The sequence below is a fragment of the Hermetia illucens genome, chromosome 1 (genome assembly GCF_905115235.1).
Source record: "Hermetia illucens chromosome 1, iHerIll2.2.curated.20191125, whole genome shotgun sequence".
Classification (NCBI taxonomy): Eukaryota; Metazoa; Arthropoda; class Insecta; order Diptera; family Stratiomyidae; genus Hermetia; species Hermetia illucens.
The window spans coordinates 194756800-194776551 of record NC_051849.1 but is presented as its reverse complement, the minus strand read 5'-3'; the positions used below and the strand labels follow the sequence as shown (position 1 = coordinate 194776551).

The 19752-nt window shown below is 41.3% G+C and overlaps 1 protein-coding gene across 2 annotated transcripts in view; it reads right to left on the bottom strand.

Moving 5' to 3' along the window:
- The window catches only part of LOC119646437 (probable trehalose-phosphate phosphatase 2), a 43526-nt gene extending 26991 nt beyond the window's left edge, over nt 1–16535 (bottom strand). The window contains exons 1-2 of one of the 2 annotated variants that reach the window (XM_038046888.1): nt 16345–16535; nt 2965–3097 (exon numbers count right to left, since the gene is read on the bottom strand). In XM_038046888.1, coding sequence (XP_037902816.1) covers nt 2965–3097; nt 16345–16348 — 137 coding nt within the window. In that variant the 5' untranslated portion in view covers nt 16349–16535. Of the gene's footprint in view, nt 1–2964; nt 3098–3175; nt 3328–16344 lie in introns of those variants that run through there. The other variant, XM_038046889.1, reaches the window with a different exon arrangement.
- Nucleotides 16536–19752: the final 3217 nt, after the last annotated feature.

Genomic DNA, 19752 nt, shown 5'->3' with positions numbered 1-19752 from the left:
CTAATAGCGTAATAGCAGGAATAATCCCTATTCATATTCCGGCGAGAGAACGACACCGTCTTTACGATCAAGCGTATGTGAGAAGCAAGAATCTTTCTCCCCCGGGCGGTAGTTCCTACGGAGTAAAACAACTTCTGAGTCGCACGGGAGGTGAAACGAACCATAAAAAAGCCGCTGGACTACAGAATTGTATAGGATATTCGCACATGGGTCCAGCGACGTCACGGGGACGTATGTTTTGATTTGACACATCTTTTGAATGGACACGGAGGTTCTCGAGTATATCCTATCCATTTGGACATGATGTTTCACCATATTGCCGAAAGCCCCCAAACGATGCAGAGGACGCAGAACATGTTTCATTTCAATACCAGAAGTAAGCAACTCAGAAGGCTTCATTTGAAGCTGGAAACATCGAGCATTTAACACTCGAAAAAATCATGGAGCTTATGTTCAAGTCGGAGGGGATATGGACTGAAGTGGAAAAGTTGGCAGCAGCCATTCATGAGAAGCTTACACAGGAACACAAATATGAAGACGACAAGTGCAAGATAAATTGTGATCCAGCCCACGAGTCAACAACATATAGTATAGAGTATAGACGGAGAGGAGTGTGATTTGAATGGGCAAATGTCTCACATAATCAATTGGCAGGAGTCAACGGTGGCATTGGGAGCTTTCCTCTTTTCATCAAATAACGAAAGGCCGCGAAGGTGTGGCAACTTATGAATGGATGTTTTTTTGTTAAGAGGGGGAGGAATTTTAATTAGGATGTCAATCTTAGATATAGTAAGCTCGGGTGTTGTGCAAGTGTCCAATATGTTTTGGGAAGGATTTGCATGATAGAACCAGTAATAACTCTGCTAATATTTTCAAATTGTACCTTCTTGTCCTCTGGCAGTTTCTCCTTGAGAATATTCCTATTTAGAGGAGGGTAGCCTTCCGTTCCTGCACGGCTGCTTTTAGGATTTTTAGAACGCATTCGCCCGCACCTCCAGCTTTTCGAGCGCCCAATGTTAGCGTCATTTAAACTTTTGTATTGACTAGTAAGGATAAGGCCAATACTGTGTTTCGTATGTAGGAAAAGTACCATACGGGGACAATTCAATGTCAAGTGAGATTTTTTGGAGTCCATCTCTTGCTTTCTTGATTTCTAACTTGTCGTCGCCGAGGCTCTACATCCCATTTCAGGATTACCTTCTTGCAACCATCTCGATCCATCGATCGCGGCTTCCAATTTCCGAACCGCGGAAGGGATGCGCGGCCTTCGTCAACAGCTCATAGTTTTCGGGATTTTCCCATCGGGCTACGCGCTTCTGTTGTCCCTTCAAATACCTTTTTATGTGTCCAACTGTCGTCTATTCTTTGAATTTCAAATTATTATTATTTTGAAAACTTCAGTGTCATCAAACATTTCATACAACCCATAGTTTTATTTCAATCTGGCGGCTTTATGGTTGATCTGGCTTTATGGAACCCATACTGCCGATCTGAAGAGTCTCCTTGGCTCTCAACAGCTGGGACCAATCTATTATAGATATTATAAATTATCCGTTCCAACATTTTGCCCATAGTGTCTAGAAGACATATGGAACTATAGGAGGATGACTCATCTGAGGGTTTGCCAGCTTTAGGCAGCAGTACCAAAGGTGGTGACAGCTTTACAGTTTCTTACCAGGGCTTCAGTATCCTTGAATAAGAAAAATCTTATCTCCATTAACGGAATGCTACTGCGTTAATTGCTAGACTGCTAGACACTTGCAGTCATAAATGCATAAGTATAATCATGACTAAATTAAATTTCCCGCGGACGTACTTTAGTCATCCTCAGAATTAAATAATTATTTTGAAAATTTCTCTCTTGAAATTTCACGTTATCGAACTCAGCCCACGTTTTCAGTGATAACATTTTCCCAGTGCAGTAACGTAAATATTCATACGTCAGGAGGCTTATCAGTGCATGGTTGGTTTGAAATTTTAATATAAACATAAATTTTGTTGTAAAAAATGCCGAAGGGCTGAATAACCGGTAAAGTAGACGCAGCTTCAGTCTTTATAGAAGGGAGGGAAGCTATAGCCCGGAAAGTTCGTCAGATAGGAACATTTGCAATTTAAAATATATTTTGTATACACTTAATATTTTTTTATTAGTTGAGTGTTCACTGTCGATAATCTCCTAAGAGCGGCATAGGTTGGCATTCAATAAGGTTTTAAAAAAGACAGTAAAATTACGTTTAGATCTTTCCTTAGATGTAAACACTCAATTGTGAAGCTTATATGAATGAGCGCATTGGTTTATCTCTCTGACAAATTTGCCTGGTTAACTGGTCCAATTTACAAAACAAGTTTTCATCTGTTTTTCCGCATTTATTTATGTATCTTTGCTTGCCCGCACGGGTTCAAAGATGCAAGATACTTGAAGTACTCTCTATGTACAAACTATCAAAATCGTTTGGTTTGAAGCTTATTAAAGGATTCGGAATAGTTGGACTACGTAGCTCCTTTCACCCCTTAGGAAGTTTCAGGAATTAATTTCTTCAAAAAAGTTTGACAGAACTTGCGATTACTGGAATAATTAATACAGGAAAGCTTCCTATCAACCTAGGGAAACCATTGTGAATGATAAGGAGGAGCATGATCGCGGCACTAGGAACAATTTGGTTTCCAAAAATCAAAATGAAGTTAGTTTGGTAAATAATACTTTTCACTTCACAAATCACCTAAAATAGAATAAGATATGAAGATTAACAGATAATAGAGAAAGATTCTTTTAAGGAAAAGTAGGACGGTTTTGTAGGTGTTATATATGAGGAGAACACACTTTTGCCAAGTCCGCTCTATATGAAACTCTCGTTTTATTTGAATTATATTTTATGAGGAAATCCATACCATAGACTAGTCAGCATAAGCGGAAATTAACAAGATTCAAGTGTATCAAAAAAGAATTAATAAACTTAAACTTACCCATTGAGATTACTCCTAAAATCCTCGGCGTTGGCCAATGTCGTCCTGACGATTTGCTGCGGCATCGTTGTACTGATCGCACGGCACTGTCCGAGTACGAACGTGGTCACAAAAAGCCCAACTCTGACTGAATCTGAAAATTTCAAATCTCAGCTTTAGGCTAACTATTTTCAAATGATCACAATCAAAACTTCTTCAGTCATTTATTTACTTTAAGATAGTCTGATTATTCTATCAGACATATCAAGTGAGTGTAATTAACATTAAACAATGCGAGGTGCTTGGCTACTCCAAAGTGAGGTTGATCCCAACTGACGGGGATGATGGTAGAGGAAAGATCCGTCTTTTCGTTCTATGCGGGTTGTTTGTTTATTCATTTTCGGCGGAGGAGTCAGTATATCAATCCATTTGGGCACATGCTTTCTGAACTTTAGAAATGCGTATGAGATTATTAAGACTTGTTTTTTATTGTCCACTGATAGCCGTTGATATTGTGATCGGTTGACTTTTTGTTAATGAAAAACAAGATCACGCTTCGTTACCACGATGATTATAGGAACGTAAAATGCCATCATTCATGCGTAACTATCTCAGGACCATTACAGAAACTCAGTGCCAAATTCGAAAAAAATATTTTGGAAAAATTAGGTTATTGTCGGGGGTTCACGTTTCCACCCACATTACACCGCGTGTAAACTATCGAAATTAGAAAAAAACATCGTTATCGTCACTAGCATTATAAATTTCCGAGCAATGACCTGAAAATAAACAGATTGGCCCTGCCTGGACAAAGGCGCCTTTCTCCTACCCGGCCCAAAGTTTCGACTGATAACAATTTGCATCTTACATATGTCTGACCAGATAGGGACCGTCTCTTTTATTGACGAATGCAAATATCGTCATAGTTACGAGATCGAAATGTTAATACATACATTTATGGCATGTGCTATACATACCCGCATTTCGACCAAGTATTTCTTTGTTTGTAAGTTTTAATGTAAAGAAAATTTGTCACCATTTTTGATAACAAGCTTCATAGTCTCTGAATTTTGAGAAGAAAATAGATGAATAATTCATAGTCATACGTGCGCGGATTAGTTCATCCCTTGATGCTTATTAAGAGATCTAAAATGGAAGTCATTTATCGTTATATAAAAATTTAGCAACAATTTAGGATTGGGTTGTTATTTAACATGGTCAAGTGTGCCCCATTGACCTTCAGTTTCATGGCAAACGGCGTGCTATTTGCATGGACTTTACCTTCAAGATAATCCAATAGTTCAAAAGAGTCAATAATTATAAAACGTCCTAAAATCGGTTAATTTTTGGGAAATGTTCACCAAGCAAATTCATAATTCTCGTTGTGGAAATTTTCCTGAAACTATTAGTGTGAGGAATGAGATGGATAATGCTTGCCAGATTGGGAAAAATTAACTTCAATATTAATATGCGTCGATCATGCACCCAGTTCGAATCTATCTCTAGACTTATGAGTGTCCATTTATCGCCAAGTTCACCAAATAATAATTCTGGGGCCTTATCAAGGTGGTTAATTTTCCACTTAAGCAATTTTATCCTTATGAAGTCCAGTATCAGGAAATGGAGCCCACGCCCCACAGCTTGAAAGAATCTTTTCACCCACGGTTGAAGCTACTTGTCATGCTTCATATTTGTATGACTTTATGGGTCCGAAATCCGACAGATCCAACAGCACTTTATTGCAAAAACCGTCAGTATCTTAGAGATACACATTTCATTGGAATTTGGCCACTTCACCAGGGGGAACTAACTCGTGGCATAATTAAATTGTGAACATCCTCTAGATGTTAGAAAATTATCGAAACTCTAGAATAAGAGAGAATCAGACATAAAATCCAGCTGGCAAAAAAATCTTGACCTTAACTGATAATGTTTAATGATCTATACATTCTTAGGTCACAGGGGAGGTATCTGTTTTGGATGATTAATTAAACTGACTAATTAAAACGATGATATTATAATACTAGTTGGCATTAATACTGATACCTTTCACATCGTTTTGCTAACAGAGTATTATATAATATGGTTGGTTCACCTTTTAGGGGGTATAACAGGTTAACCTCACCTACACATTATCGCTAGCGGTTACCTGAGATGCCCTTCAACTCCCACGACGATTTCCTAAGACACATGCAATCCTTCTTTATTATTCTAAGCCAAGTCCTTTTGGGACGACCCATCTTGGGAGAGTGTATTCCACTGCATTGCGTAGCCAGTAATACAATTGTCGCCGTTCCTTAATATATGACCTATCCACTGCCACTTTCGCCTTCCGATCACAGTGCGTATGAGTACCAGGCCTGTGCATCGACTAAGTTATTTGTTTGACATAGTAGCAGGCCAGCGTACTCCAATTATACGACGCAGACAAGTGTTGACGAAGGCTTGGAGTTTTTGAGTAACAGTGGAGTTCATGCGCTACTCCCAAACTTTTGACCAAGGTCCATAGCCCGGTGAGAGAGCAAGCGAATGTCATCAGCGTAGTCGAAGTGTTTGAGGAAAGATGTCATCGTCCATTCAATTTTTCCACGCCCTCCGGACAAGGTGACATAAAGAACGTCACCGATAACAGGAAGTAATAATATCTGTAACAGGATGCAACCTTGGCGTCATCATATGTCATTGTGATAATACCTGTTAGTTTCTCCGGAATGCCTCTCCTACGTAGAGCACTCCAGATTAACTTCTCGTTTACGTCATCGAAAGTATTTTTGAAATCGGTGAGAACTAGGTGAAGCAAAAATGTAAACTCTGCATACCGTTCCAAAATGGCCCGTAAGGTGTTGATGTGGGTAATGCAAGCCTGCTCTCTGTCGATCAAGCTTTCGGGTTGTTCTTTGATGTGTTCCAGGATTATTTTAACTATTACCTTTGCAATGGCAGGGAACACGCAGATGTCCCACTAATTGTCACAATTAGAATGGGTGCGCTTTTTTCGAATATTAACGACCACCTTCTTCCAGTCTTTGGGAAAAGTCTTGAATTTCCCAAGTTTCCCTACGAGTGGGAGTAGCCGATCTGCAGTAACTGCAGGTGCCGCGATAAATAATTCTGCGGAGAGCATTAAGAGGAGTCTGTGGATTACAAAAGAGGAAGTAAGTTGCTTCCCAAGTGGTCCGGTCCGTCACCAAGTGGGTGTGGAATCAGGATTTCCAGCATCCTCAACAAAAAATTTACTTCGGTCATTTGTACCTATTACGTGTTTGCGATTATATTTAAGTGGAGCGACTTTCATCTGCCGTTACTTTCTTTCACGTTGCTCCGAGGGCAGAGGTGAGGCAGCGTCTGATGAGTTGCCTCTGCCCTGGATGAAACCGTCAGTCAGCTTTTTCGTTCTTTTTTGAGATCATTTAGCCCAGCGGCTTTATTTCGTTTGAGTACATTGATGTCCGAAATGATTAATCCGTATCCGCATAGTGATTGGCCATTTCACTTACAAGAGGAGGGTCCATACCGGATGCGATACGGTTAAGAATCATGGTGAAATGTTCTTTCCACCTTTTCAGGTGCTGATCATCATGCATGAGAAGTTGACCGTTGACGTCCTTCAAGGGCCATCGAAAGATTTGCGACCACATGCAAATCCTTTCGTGAAGCGGTATACAATTCTAAAATCACTGCGATCTGCGGCGTCTCCTACTTCCCTGATCAATGCAATAGCAAATTATCCCTTGTCATAGCGTACACTACGCTGAACCTCCCGGGATTTCGCTCGGTATCGGAGTTCGTGAGCGTCACGCCCGCCGCCACTCGCAGCCATCAATACTCACTCAATACTGACTGACTACGAAGCCGTTCCCTATGAGACCATCGCACTTCAACATTGCCCATTGATAGCCGCCTTGCGAATAAAACCGTCGATAAAACAACGTAAGGAACATACTGGCCCGCCGCGTACTAAATCGTAGCAATTTGGGGAGAAAAATGCGAAATGATCTCACTTACGCGATTGTGGAAGAATGATGGAAAAAAGTTAGAAAGACGCTTCAAAAAGCGGCATATGCAATCCGCGTGTTCAGGACGCCAAGTAGATCGTTTATCAACTGAGATAATTGGAATGACGATGTTCAAATGAAGGTCCGTGAAAAGAAACTCCGCTACTACAAGTTTTTCAACGACAAATCCCTGGCCAACTGGCAAATTTACAAGAATGCCAATGGGGAAGCGAAGAAAGAGTTGTTATCTGAACAGTCCAGTACAAAGTTCTATCTTTAAACTGGACACTCGGGATGGCGAAAGAGATCTATGTCAACTTATCAAAAGCCGATACCAGCGCACATAGGATGTCTAACGATTCTGTTGCGTACGGTACTTTGTTGCTCGGCGACCGACGATTTGTTCATTCTCCATAGGCACTGCCGATGTTCGGAACTGGGCCCCAATGCAGGTTATTGAAGAAGTCATCATCTAACGGACTAAGAGAGCATCATAGTTCCAATCTGGAAAAAGGAAGGTACACCAGCAGGGTGTCCAAATTGTCTCCGATCCAGTTGCTGTCCGGCTGCTTCGTGACAACCGTATTCACGAGATGGTTGAAATAACCGTGAATGAAACCGGATTTGTCAAGAACTGCGAAACTGCTGACCCCATACATGCTGCGTAGTTACTTATGGAGAGACAGCGTGTGAAGCTATGCGTCCTTACATTGGACTCCTGGATTTAGAGACGGTATTTGACCATGTGCCACAGGAACTCATTTGCTATGCTCTACGATAACACCTAGTACCAGAGGAAGTCGTGCGGTTAAATTGCTCAGCCACGATCCGAAAAGTAAAGTCTAAAGTGTGACAAATGTATGAAAACCGTTTCGTGCCTCAGTGTTCATCAAAGAAGCGCTCTCTCACTATTCCCTTTTGTTCTCGTTATGGACACTGTCACACGGGACATCCAACGCCCAGTGCCCTATACACTGCTTTATGCAGATGATGTTTTCCTAGCGTCTAATAGCTACATGGCTTCATATTGAATTTGAATAAAACTGAATATTTGACGACCCCCATGAAACAATCATTATCATCGTCAGCGGCGGTGTCCTTCCCAGAACTGAGTGATTTAAATATCTCGGGTCGATGCTGTCAGCAAATAGAGAAGTGCGTCATAAAATTGTTTCAAGCATTAAAAAACCTGGGTCAAGTGGCGCTCTACAACTGGCGTTTTTTGCCATCGACGTATCAATGAATGTCTCAAATCTAATATTTACGCCCTGCCGTCCTCTATGATTCTGAGCGTTGGCCGTCTATAAAAGACAATGAACGGCATCTTGCCGTAATGAAGACGAAGATGTTGCGTTGGGCTAGTGGTGTGACATACCTTGATCACGTTCGAGATGAGGATATCCGCGATCGATATGGGGTTGTACCGATCGTGGAAAAATAGCGAGAGAGGCGTCTTCGATGGTGTGGTGATCTAATTCGCGCTAACGAGAACTGACTTGCCAAGATAGGTCTGAACATCGAAGTCGGCGAAGTAAGCGACCAAAAGGCCGGCCGAAACAATGGTAGCTTGATAGGCTGGATGGTTATTTGAGAGCCAGATCAAGCCTTGGATCCAACAAAATGGCCTTTTCTATAATTTTCTCCTGAATGAGGAAAGTTTTTGGACATTAATTTTAATTTTCTAGATATTCGAATGAGATGTATTCCGAAACTTAGAGCTTATCCTCATGGGACAAATGAGTGTCAGCCTCTGGATCTTGTTGTACCAGATTCGAATTTTGGTCATCATGGGCCTGTCCTCACATCAATGAAGGCAAGACAAAATACATGGTGGCAACGTCAGCACCGAAGACGAATCAACCAACAACATCAAACCGCACTGGTCAAACACAAACACGAACAAGAATAAGGATAGGGGAATACAACTTTGAGACCGTTGACAATTTCTCCTATCTAGGGTCGAAAATCACAACCGATAACAACTACGATGATGAAATCCGCGCACGGTTGTTGTCAGCCAACAGAGCCTACTTCAGCTTACAAAGACCGTTCCGCTCGAAACGTCTCACCATAGGGTCAAAGCTCTTACTGTACAAGACTATGATCTTGCCAGTCCTCATGTATTCCTCGGAAACTTGGGTTCTTAGCAAGAAAAATTGCGAACTCTTGGCCGCGTTCGAGAGAAGAATCCTCCGAAGAATTTTTGGCCCCCTACATGAGGATGGACGATTCCGTAGCCTACACAATGACGAAATCTATGAGCGATACCATGACCGTCCGGTTGTGGATAAAATCCGGCTCAATAGGTTACGGTGGGCGGGTCACTTAATCCGTATGGATGAAGATGATCCCACCCGGAAAGTCTATAAGGGCAATATCTATGGTAGGAAAAGAAGACGAGGCAGACCCTGCCTAAGATGGAGCGATGGCGTGGGCCAGGACGCCAGACAGCTTTTAGGGATATCGAATTGGTGGACCTCGGCGCAAAACCGGGATGTCTGGAGTTCCTTATTAAGGCAGGCCTAGACCGGATACCGGTTGTTGCGCCGTTGATGATGATGATGATGATGATGGGCCTGTCCTCGTTTTTCAGCTGGTCTCGCTACCTATCATTTCCGTAGCATTAAGTGAAGTGATAATGAACCGGAAGCATAGTGTGAAAAAAAATTAATAAGGCGAAAATCAAAAGATCGATATTTAACGTATAGAAGGTTTTGTGTATTTTGTATATTCGATTGGTCTGTATATTTAGTAACAATTTACCCATTGGTGGGGTAGAGCATCCATCAGACCTACGCGCCATCGTTCGCGATTACTTGAAATGCGCTTCAGCTTCCCACAGGACTTTCCGAGATGCCCGGACTTCTTCTCTCCTGTTATGTATCAAGTGCTCTTGGTATGATCCACTCGTCGGCTTCTTTTTAAAGTGGATTCCCGTTAATGTGTGATCCATTCACTGCAACTTTCGCCTTCCGATCACAGTGCGGCGACCTATTTGTTTTTTGTAATAGTATCAGGCCTACGAACTCCTATCATAGTCCGCAGAGAGGTGTTGATGAACACTTGGATAGCGAGGGTTACTGTTCATCTCTAACATGCATATAGCAACACAGAAGGGATACTAGCGTGGAACAGTCTTAACTTGATATTTTTCTTGAAATAATTGCATTTCCAAATTTTAGACAGACCAACGAGAGTGGATCTTGCGGATTATGCAAAATATCCGACAGAAGGAGCAAATTGTCGAGGGGCACGGAATGTCGTGCGTATTTGCGGGGAAGCGAAGCGGTATCTAACTGTTCCGTGGCCTGTGTGGTTCATATATTGATGTGTCGATGGCACTTGTTGGTTCCTCCGCCCCATGTGGCAAACCATAAAGAGCTGCGCTCACAGGCAAATGTTCCCAACCACTTGGTTTCACACCAATGCACACATCACATACACACCAGATCTAATGGGCGGATTTTTTTTTTTTTGGTCACGTATCGAAGAAGGTCGAACATGCGCAATTATTTTTTTCCACCATTCATTTTCAAGCAAGGTGGCAGATGTGGAATTTCCTGTGTGTAGTCTTCTTGTTCCAAACTAAGTTAATCTAGAGAGTTAGTGTTATTTAAAGTGGTCGCACCAATATTGTTGAAGACAGACCCAGAAAACTGAATATAGAAGGAGCGAATCCTGCAGTAAAGCAGCACGGAATCTCAAGGTGTATCTTTGACCCATGTGGTTAATGCATTCGTTTGTCGATCGCGCTTAGATGGTTTTCTTTTTCATCTCATGCGGTAAGCCAGAAAGGGGATTACAGGTGAAATATAATCACTTTCAAGATGACGTCGGAAGACGCAACATGTGAGTTAACCAGGGTGATACTAATGGACATTCTCGTGATTGAGATGAAATGTGTGTTGAGAGGCTGAGTATGCAGAGGTTGAATGTGGGGTCAACTAACTTGAGTTCGTTATTTTGCTTGTAAACCTTATTAAACAATAATACAGAATATTATCAGAAACAGTGAAATACTATGCAAGAAGAATAAAATTAGTAAAAAAGTAGTGTTCCATGACCTCGGAAACCCCAAAGGTAAACTAAAAAAACCTCTATGAATTTTGGGGATCACAATAATTTAATTTTGTATCTTTGTTTACATTTACTTTTTTTTTACTATCCACATGTATTCGGAAAATTAATTGATTTATGATTCAAGACGTTGTGCTTTGCTATATAGTGTTCATTTCATATGTTTCTGCGATAGTAATTTTAAATATAAGTGATAAAAGCTCTAATGAAAATTTATAGTTTTGAATATTATATGATTTGCATAGTTTGATGAATATTAATAGTAAGTATGTGTATATCAGAATAATAGTTATAAAATTCATTTTATTTTGGAAAATTAGCCTCACTACGGAAACAGGCATAATGTATTATTAATATTGACTTCATTTGCAATTGCAATTGCAATTATGCATTATGTAAAGGCACATCCATATAGCACATTCAAATTGGGGTTTCACTGTTAAACATTTCTAAGGGGCGATAATTCAATACAACAGAGACTCAATTCTGAGGAGATTCTAACTCTCAATCAAAAATAATTCAGATAGAGTATAACGTTTTTATTACTACGTCAATTGAAAAGTATTCTGTGTTGAATGTGTTGAATGAATTATTATACATATTTTAATGAATTCCAAAGGAGGGCAAATGTGGCATTTCTTATCGGAAATTGATTAGCTTATGGTTGGTTTCTCTTTAAGGCATATCACTCTTAATGAAAATACTATTTCGCAATTACACTAAAACCAATGTTAGAGATCGCAGAGAATACGAAATACAATATTTTTATTGTCATTCAATTGCTTTGAATTTGAAATTTTTACGATTCTCGTCGTAAAATCGCTACTCATGAACATTGATGATAGACCCTGTCTAGATCGGGGTACTATGAATCACTGGAAAGTACGTACACGTAAGTGAAGACACTTGTGTATACGTTTGATTGAAGTCTATTCCGTTTTGAAAGGTTTTGATGCTTCCTATATCATGGTACATGGTAAAAACGCTGGATTCAATTGTCTTTTAGAATTTAATAATAGTAATCTTTACCGATGACTTTATTTTTAGTAAATTCATAAGAGCTCCCTTCAGAGGTCGTCAATGATCCTTAACGGGTCGCTTACAATACGGGGAGTGCCGTCCCCAGGTGCCCGACCAAGTAGTTCTGACCCCTAGCTGGTATAATACTTGCGTCCTAGGTAGTAACCTCGAGAAAGTTTCTCGGTGAAGAGGGAGCTGCTAATGACCGATACACCCCGGGACACACTGGGAGTCAGCCGAGCTATCGACAACTTCTTTTTAAAGTCGATGGGGTGATATGAGCCTAGCTCTGCCAAGGTCGTAGTTGTGACGTCTATCAGGAGGGAGCCCCTTCGGGACCCTGGTCGGAGAGTGTACATTGAACCAGTATTAGTAGACCGCGTTGCCCCGAGCGATCGCTGATCTGTCTGTGAATTCTGGGATCAACTAATCGTAGGTTAGGCCTCAGGGAACTGGGGTTGGACTTTGTCCCCGAGGGTATACCCGTTCCTAACTATTGTGCCCCAGAAAAACGTCAGCAAAGGGGTGAAAAACAGGATAATGGAACCGGAGGAGCTCCTGGACAAGATTTCATATTATAGACGGACATGGAGAGTAAGAAAAAAATTCACGGGAAACGAAACAATTGGGCCTCCTGACGAGAACACTACGAGTACCAAACGGATTGCAGACAACCCATTGCAGAGCGAACTAGTGAAAAAACGAAAGGAAGAAGGGACATCTGAAGGAGACTTCACTCAGGTCCTCTCCAGGGCTCAAAAGAAGAAGACGAAGAGGAACAAGAGACAACAACACGTCGCGCCATCAGGAAAACCTCTGCCTATCATTAAGGTGGATACGAAGAGCGGAGCAGCAAAAAAAAGCTGGGGAGACGAAGAAGGACTAGACCGCTGGCTCTGCTTATTAAGCCGACGGAAGGCAAGACTTTTGCGGAAGCCCTCAGTTAAATCCGTTGCAAGATCAAACCCGAAGATAATAGAGCAGAAGTGTCTTCCATTCATAAAACGAAGGGTGGTGGAGTCCTAGTCGAACTGAGAATGTCCGGAGATAACTAATGCTCGGATTGGTATCACCTCTGCGAACCCCTGAAGCCAAACACTCGCTGTGGTGGAAGTTGGCGAACAATACGCGAGGAAGCTTCTAAACAGCGGGCAAATAAGAATTGGTTGGGTGGTGTGTAGGATACGAATCCAGGCCGCCCCAACCAAATGTTACAGATATTTGGATTATGGACACACATCTGCAGCCTGCGGGGACCTGACAGAAGGGCAACATGCCGTAAATGCGGTCAGTCAAGCCATAAAGCGAACACCTCCAATTAAAAGGAAAGCTATGTTCTACGCAGGAACCGTGACGCGACTGATGAGAATGTTGCGCACACTGCGGGCTTGGGGCGGTGTCCAGTCATCAAAGCAGCATTGGAAATGATTCGCATCCTACAAATCAATACGCACCGGAGTGTAACCGCTCACGAGTTGCCACCGCAGTTAACTGCGGAGACCAAAATTGGTTTAGTACTCATCAGTGAGCAATACCAAAACAAGGACCCAGTTTCATGGCACCAGGGTGGATTGGGAACTCGTAACGCTTGACGTCAGAAACGCCTTTAATTCCGAAAGATGAAAAGACATTCTAGGCACACTAAACAATAATTATCACGTGCGGAACTGTCTCTTACGGATGTTGAGGGGCAATCTGAGGAACCGCTCCCTGCTCTATGAAACACTAGAAGGTCAGAGGAGAATGGAGGTCACGTCGGGGGTAGTACAGGGATCCATTCTAGGGCCGACCTTTGAAACGCTACCTATGATAGTCTACTTAAACTCGACATGCCAGAAGAGTCGCGCCTGGTCGGCTATGCAGATGATGTAGCGGCGCTTATTGCTAATTCCCACCCTGCGTCCCATATCGTTCGGCTAGTCGATAATTGAGTCAAAACCAGCGGTAAAGCAGCAGTGAACAAGGCTGCAATTGGAGTTTCGGCGTTACGTAGCCTAATCTCTTGATGAGTTCAACGCAGTTTATCCTGCTCTACGGCGCAGAGGTATGGGCTGACGCCCTTGGCAAGGAGGTATATCGTAAGTATTTCGCACAAGTACAGAGATGGAGAGCTTGCGGGTGGCGTCCGCGTACCGCACTGTCTCTGAACCGGCCGTGATGATGGTGCCGGGAATGAACCCCGTTGCCCTTGCTGCTAAGGAGTGTCAAGTCATATACAGGCGCAAGGGAGAAGAGCCAAGGGGGGTGGTTGCCCGTGAAGAACGGCAACGCACTCCAGACGAGTGGCAGCTCTCTTGGTAAAATGAAACTAGAGGTAGATGAATTGCGCGGCTCATCGGCAACTTAGGTGGCTGGTTGAATCGGAAGCATAGTGAGACTGACTATTGCCTTACCCAATTTCTAAGTGGGCATGGAGGTTTTCAGTGTTACCTGCACAAGATTGGAAAGGCACGGATTGTGTGTTTTGTAATTGAGTTGTGGACGACTGGCGAGGTTCCTCCTCTTGTGGATAAAATGGCTAGTCACCGTAACATGCGGATACGGACTGTTCCCTCAAGCAGAAGGGAAAACAACAAATCTTCGGAATCCCAAACCTTTACCGGAGAGTGAAAGAAGCGGGTGATCGTTAAGATTCCAATGAAAGGGCATACGTTATGAGTATGACAGTTGGAGAGGTATCTGCGTGCTCCTTGCTGTCACAAAGATCATAGCTAAAATAATCCGTGAGTGTATCAAAGAACATCCCGAAAGCTTGATCGACAGAGAACAGGATGGTTTCTGCTCTCGATCCTTCTGCATCGACCACATCAACATCCTACGGATTATTTTGTAACAGTGCGCAGAATTTAGATCTTCGCTGCATTTGCTCTTCATCGATTTTGAGAAAGCTTTTGATAACGTGAACAGGAGTGTATCTGGAGTGCTCTATATAGAGGGGGCATTCCGGAGAAATTGACAGTTCATATCAGAGCGACATATGCTAGCGTAAAATGTCACGTGCTGGATCGAAGTAAAATCAAGGAGGATTTTGAGGTCCAAAGCGGAGTCCGTAGGATTGTATCCTGTGACCTATATTATTTATTCTCGTTATTGATGACGTTCTTTATGCTGTGATGTCTGGAGGACGTGGAGGAATTCAATAAACGATGACATATTTCTTCAAACCCCTCGACTACGCTGATGACATCTGTTTGCTCTTCCCCCGGGTCATGGACCTTGCCAATTGTCTCTGGATTTAGAAGGTGAGGCAAGTAGAATTGGACTGAAGATAAACACCAACGAAACCAAGGTTCTCAGTCTGATGGGTCATCCCACTCTCCCTACCTGAATTAATGGGGAGGGCATCGAAAGCGTCGATCAATTTGTATATCTTGGAAGCGGAGTACGCTGGTCTGAGACTATCTTAAATGAAGAACTTGGTCACCGCACAGGCTTGGCATTCGTATGCGATGGGATTGGACGACAGAAGTGGCAGTGGAAAGGTCACACATTAAATAGTGGCGACAATTGCATTGCATGCTATGCTATCCTGAATCTACTTTCCAAAGAGGCGACGAGAGGGTCGCTCCAGGGGCACTAGGCGCGATGGACCGGGATGTCTGCAGTTCCTTAATAAGGCAGGCCTAGACCGGATACCGGTTGTTGCACCGTTGATGATGATGATGATATCTAGATAGAATTGATGCATGCTCGGTTCCCACACCTGGAATGACCCCTTAACCACGGTGTATAGCGCACTAAGGCTTCGCATGTTAATATTTTGGGGTTGAAGTTATGTTGTTGGTCACCTTGGATGGTCATTGTGAACACTCCAACATCATCAACGTTGGGCGTCAACTACGAGGGCAGAGCGTCCCCAAAATAAAAGTGGTGAAAGATCACGTATAAGGGAGTAAACTGTCTAAAAGGATTACTACTTCTTCTCTAGCCTCCTTAGCACAGAAGCTTACAAGTGTGTGTTGATGGGACACTTCAGTGGGGCTGCACTTAGATAGACGCTAGGGGACCTGTGTAGTCAACTTTCGCCGCTTTGCTTTTAGGATTTTGGGACAGCTCCTTGCAAGCCTTGGAAGCTGACATCGAGTTTAGGTCGGAGGGAGCTTCTTACTAGAATCATTTTTTGTCAATCTCTTTGTCACCAAATACTCAAATACTTTTTAATACGGACATATTCCAATAGATTTACTCAGTTATTTATACATTTGGAAACTTTTTTTATTGTTTTATTTTCATAAATTTAAAGGATATGTCACTATTAATAGAACATACACATATTCGAAATTATTACACCAAACAAATAAACACTTACACATGATGGATGCTTTTCTTATTCCAAACACAACCTAATTTCACTCTTCTCCTTCAAAACTAACTAATGCACTATTCTGACACTAATATCTTTTGTGATCAGAATTTTGCATCTGATCACTTTGACCTAAAGAAATTCTCCGAAACTCGATTTCTTTTGAAACGAGTTAAGTAACACCACGTGGACAATGGATTGAGAGAGAGTAATCAAAATTTGTAATTATAAAACAATTTACAAGAAAGCTTTCCCCACGACTACAAACTAAGTAAAAATATTCAATCTGTATTTGAATCTATTTTTGCCTAAATTCTCTTTCGTGTTCTAAGAGATGAGTGTGAATGGGTAAATCCCACAAAGCTTGAAATGATTTTTCTTGCCTTTTATTTTATTGTGTAACTTTAAGGGGGATGTTAACTTTTTGTTTTCTTGTAGATATTATACAAAGATACTTTGTAGAAGAAGAAAAGATTGTATTTCTCAATTTATTTATATAATTTAAGTTTGATAACGTCTATCGTATATACTCGTATTCAGAAAAAAAGTATGACCAACAGTTTAACAAAGCCAATACAAGTGAGCTTATTGGGAAATTAGAAAAAAAACCAGGCAGGAAGTTCAAGAAGAAAGGTCGATCTTCCAAAAAAGATAGTTACCAGAAAATGAGCCGATGACGCTTTACATTTGGAACATAAGAATTGTAAACTTCTTAGTTGGTTTTGGCCGAGTTGGATGAACATCAACTTCATGAGCTCATTACGCTGGGGTCGATTTATAGTTCTTTTTTTTATATTTCTATTTTTTAAGGTTTTGTGTAAAACAAAACCATATTAAAATAGGTTAACTGTCTGTCTGTGTGTCCTTCAGTCTGTCTGTCTGTCCGTCACACGAATTTTTCTCGGAGACCGTTTTAGCGATTCACACAAAATTTGGTGAAAAGGTGGGAACTGTGAACGCTCACGCATGCGGTGAGTTACATAACTCTACATAGAATTTAAGGGTGGGTGCCTATACATGCAAAAGGGGGTGTACATTTTTTTATCATCAAATGTATGTTAGTTATGTGGGGTATCAAATGAAAGGTGTCGATTAGTACTTTCTGAATCCGTTTCAGTTTTGACATTTGCTGGAAAGGTGAGGAGTGCAGGGGGTTGAAAGTGATTATTTCTTTAATGGACCCATTCTCAGTAACTACTCAGCCGAAAAATCTGAAAAAAAATCAGAGCACTGCCACTATATGGTGCCTGAGGGGGCGATCAGTAACAGATAAAGGCAGAAATTCAGAATCATCGAATATGCCTGGATTGAAAGGACACATTCAACTAAAACGAAATTTTGCAGTTATATTTGATGGAGTCAAAGCAAATGGGAATGCAATGTTCACTATTGACGGAATATGATAAATTGTCATTGTTTGTCCTGGGTTGTTCGTTACCCAAGAGTCACAGGTAGAGTTAAGATATTTTTTAAGCTTCCCGAAAACACTCCTGTCCAAAGGTTGTAACTTATGATTGCAGTGCAGAAAAAATGATAAAATCACAACCCTGTTCTCTTTGAGCAATTCAAGAGCCTTAATAGACAAGCGGGAGTTGTGGTTATCAAGAAGAAGAAGAACTTGTTTCCCTTTCGAATATCTCGTAAAATGAATGAAATGTGGAATACTTTCCTTTGAAGATATTTTTCTTTTTATTGGTATAAAGTATTTGGTAATGTATACAAATTCGTATTTCGAGGATCAACTGTTCCCTTTTTCAGTATTTTATCTTCTGAAACTTTCTTTACAATTTGGGTTTTTTATAGTTATTCCTGTAATTATGATATGTTAATTATGCTTCTATTCTTCTCCTAGTCCTTCCTAAAAATTAAACCAAGGTGGAAAAATTGTTGTCCAAGTTCGTGTTTAGCCTTTTTTCGGGAGTAATTTTCCAGATGTGGAGGCTCTCCCCTCTTTCCCGAATTATTTTAAGTCTAGGAACGGTATCTCCTCTACCTTTTCGATATCCATGGTGAACTCGATGTTCCTGTGTGCCCGGTTCAGTTTCTCGAGGAGTCTTCCTGCTTTTTCCCTTTTGATGATTGCTAATACATCGCCTACGTATCTAAACTAGAATCTCGGAAGTAGCCCAGCCTCCTCGAGTCCATTCTGCAGTTTGTCCATTGCTGCCCCGGAAGTTATTTTATAAAATTTATTCCTGAATGTGAAAAAGGATTCACTCATGCATGTGAAGGCCAGTTTTTTATACAGTTTAGCCTTCTTCCTCCATTCAAATCAGTGTTCGTGTGTCGTGATCCATTCTTCGAACAATTATAGGGCTTCCTTTATCGGTCCGCTTGGGAACACGTCGAAGGATACTAGTATTTCATCACATATGTCGGTCATTTCAGCCTTTCTTTCATGGGTGTTTTTATTGATTTTTAAGTGTGCGGAGTAAGCATAGAGTGTGTTATATTCGAGCCTCGTGTAAAGAGACTTAATGTTTTGTGTTATGGTCATCCTTTCCATCTTTTTTCTTTGGAATTTGGTGTTACGCAGGGCTGATGAGACATGTATTGTGTGGCTTTCAGGAGTAACGTTCGTCCGATCCTGCCATCTTGTTTATTCCCCATGTCTGGGGTATTTTCGTCAAATTTGCTTTTGCATACTGATAGGCCAATTTCCTCACCTCTTTCGGTGAATGCCCAAAGTATATATCTGCAGTCAATTTTAAGTATTCAGACAGCAGAGACTCTTATTCTGGTGTAAATACTTGTAAGGAAATGGAAGCATAACCTAATAAGGTAGATTACTCAACTGCAAAATCATAATAAACGCAACGGCTTATGGAAGAGAGGCCAGGGACCGACTTCGGAATACAGCGCCATAGAAGAAGAAGAATAAAGGATGCATATTGTAGGTAGTAAGTACCTACCCTCACTGTCTCAAGAGAGTAGATTGCTCGCTCGAACTTTCTTGTATAAGTTTCCACCATGGTGATTTGCGAAACTAACGTTAAGTGGAGAAAAACAGATATATATGTAGGATTTACTTTAGGTAGGTATCTACGCATTCATTCTGTAATTATATTTCAAATCTGCGTCTTATTGCACGTAATAGCTTATTTTTAATTCATCATCAGTCAGCTAACCATTCATCTCTTCTTCGTTTTAAGTAAATGGATAACTGATCGTCTCCTCAGGTAACAACAAAATGGATAGCTTATATAAGTTTTCGCAATGTTATCTTTTTTTGCGATTTCGAGCCGCAGTGATTTCAGTAATCCTATTAATTACACTGTTTAACAATCCTCTTACCTCCTACCTATGTCGAGAGCGCTCCAAGGATTATAAGTGGAAAGAACTCTCAATGAGAAATATAAATGGCCTTCTGAAATTCTGTCGTAGATTTATATTTCCTTTCTGAGGAATTCCGAG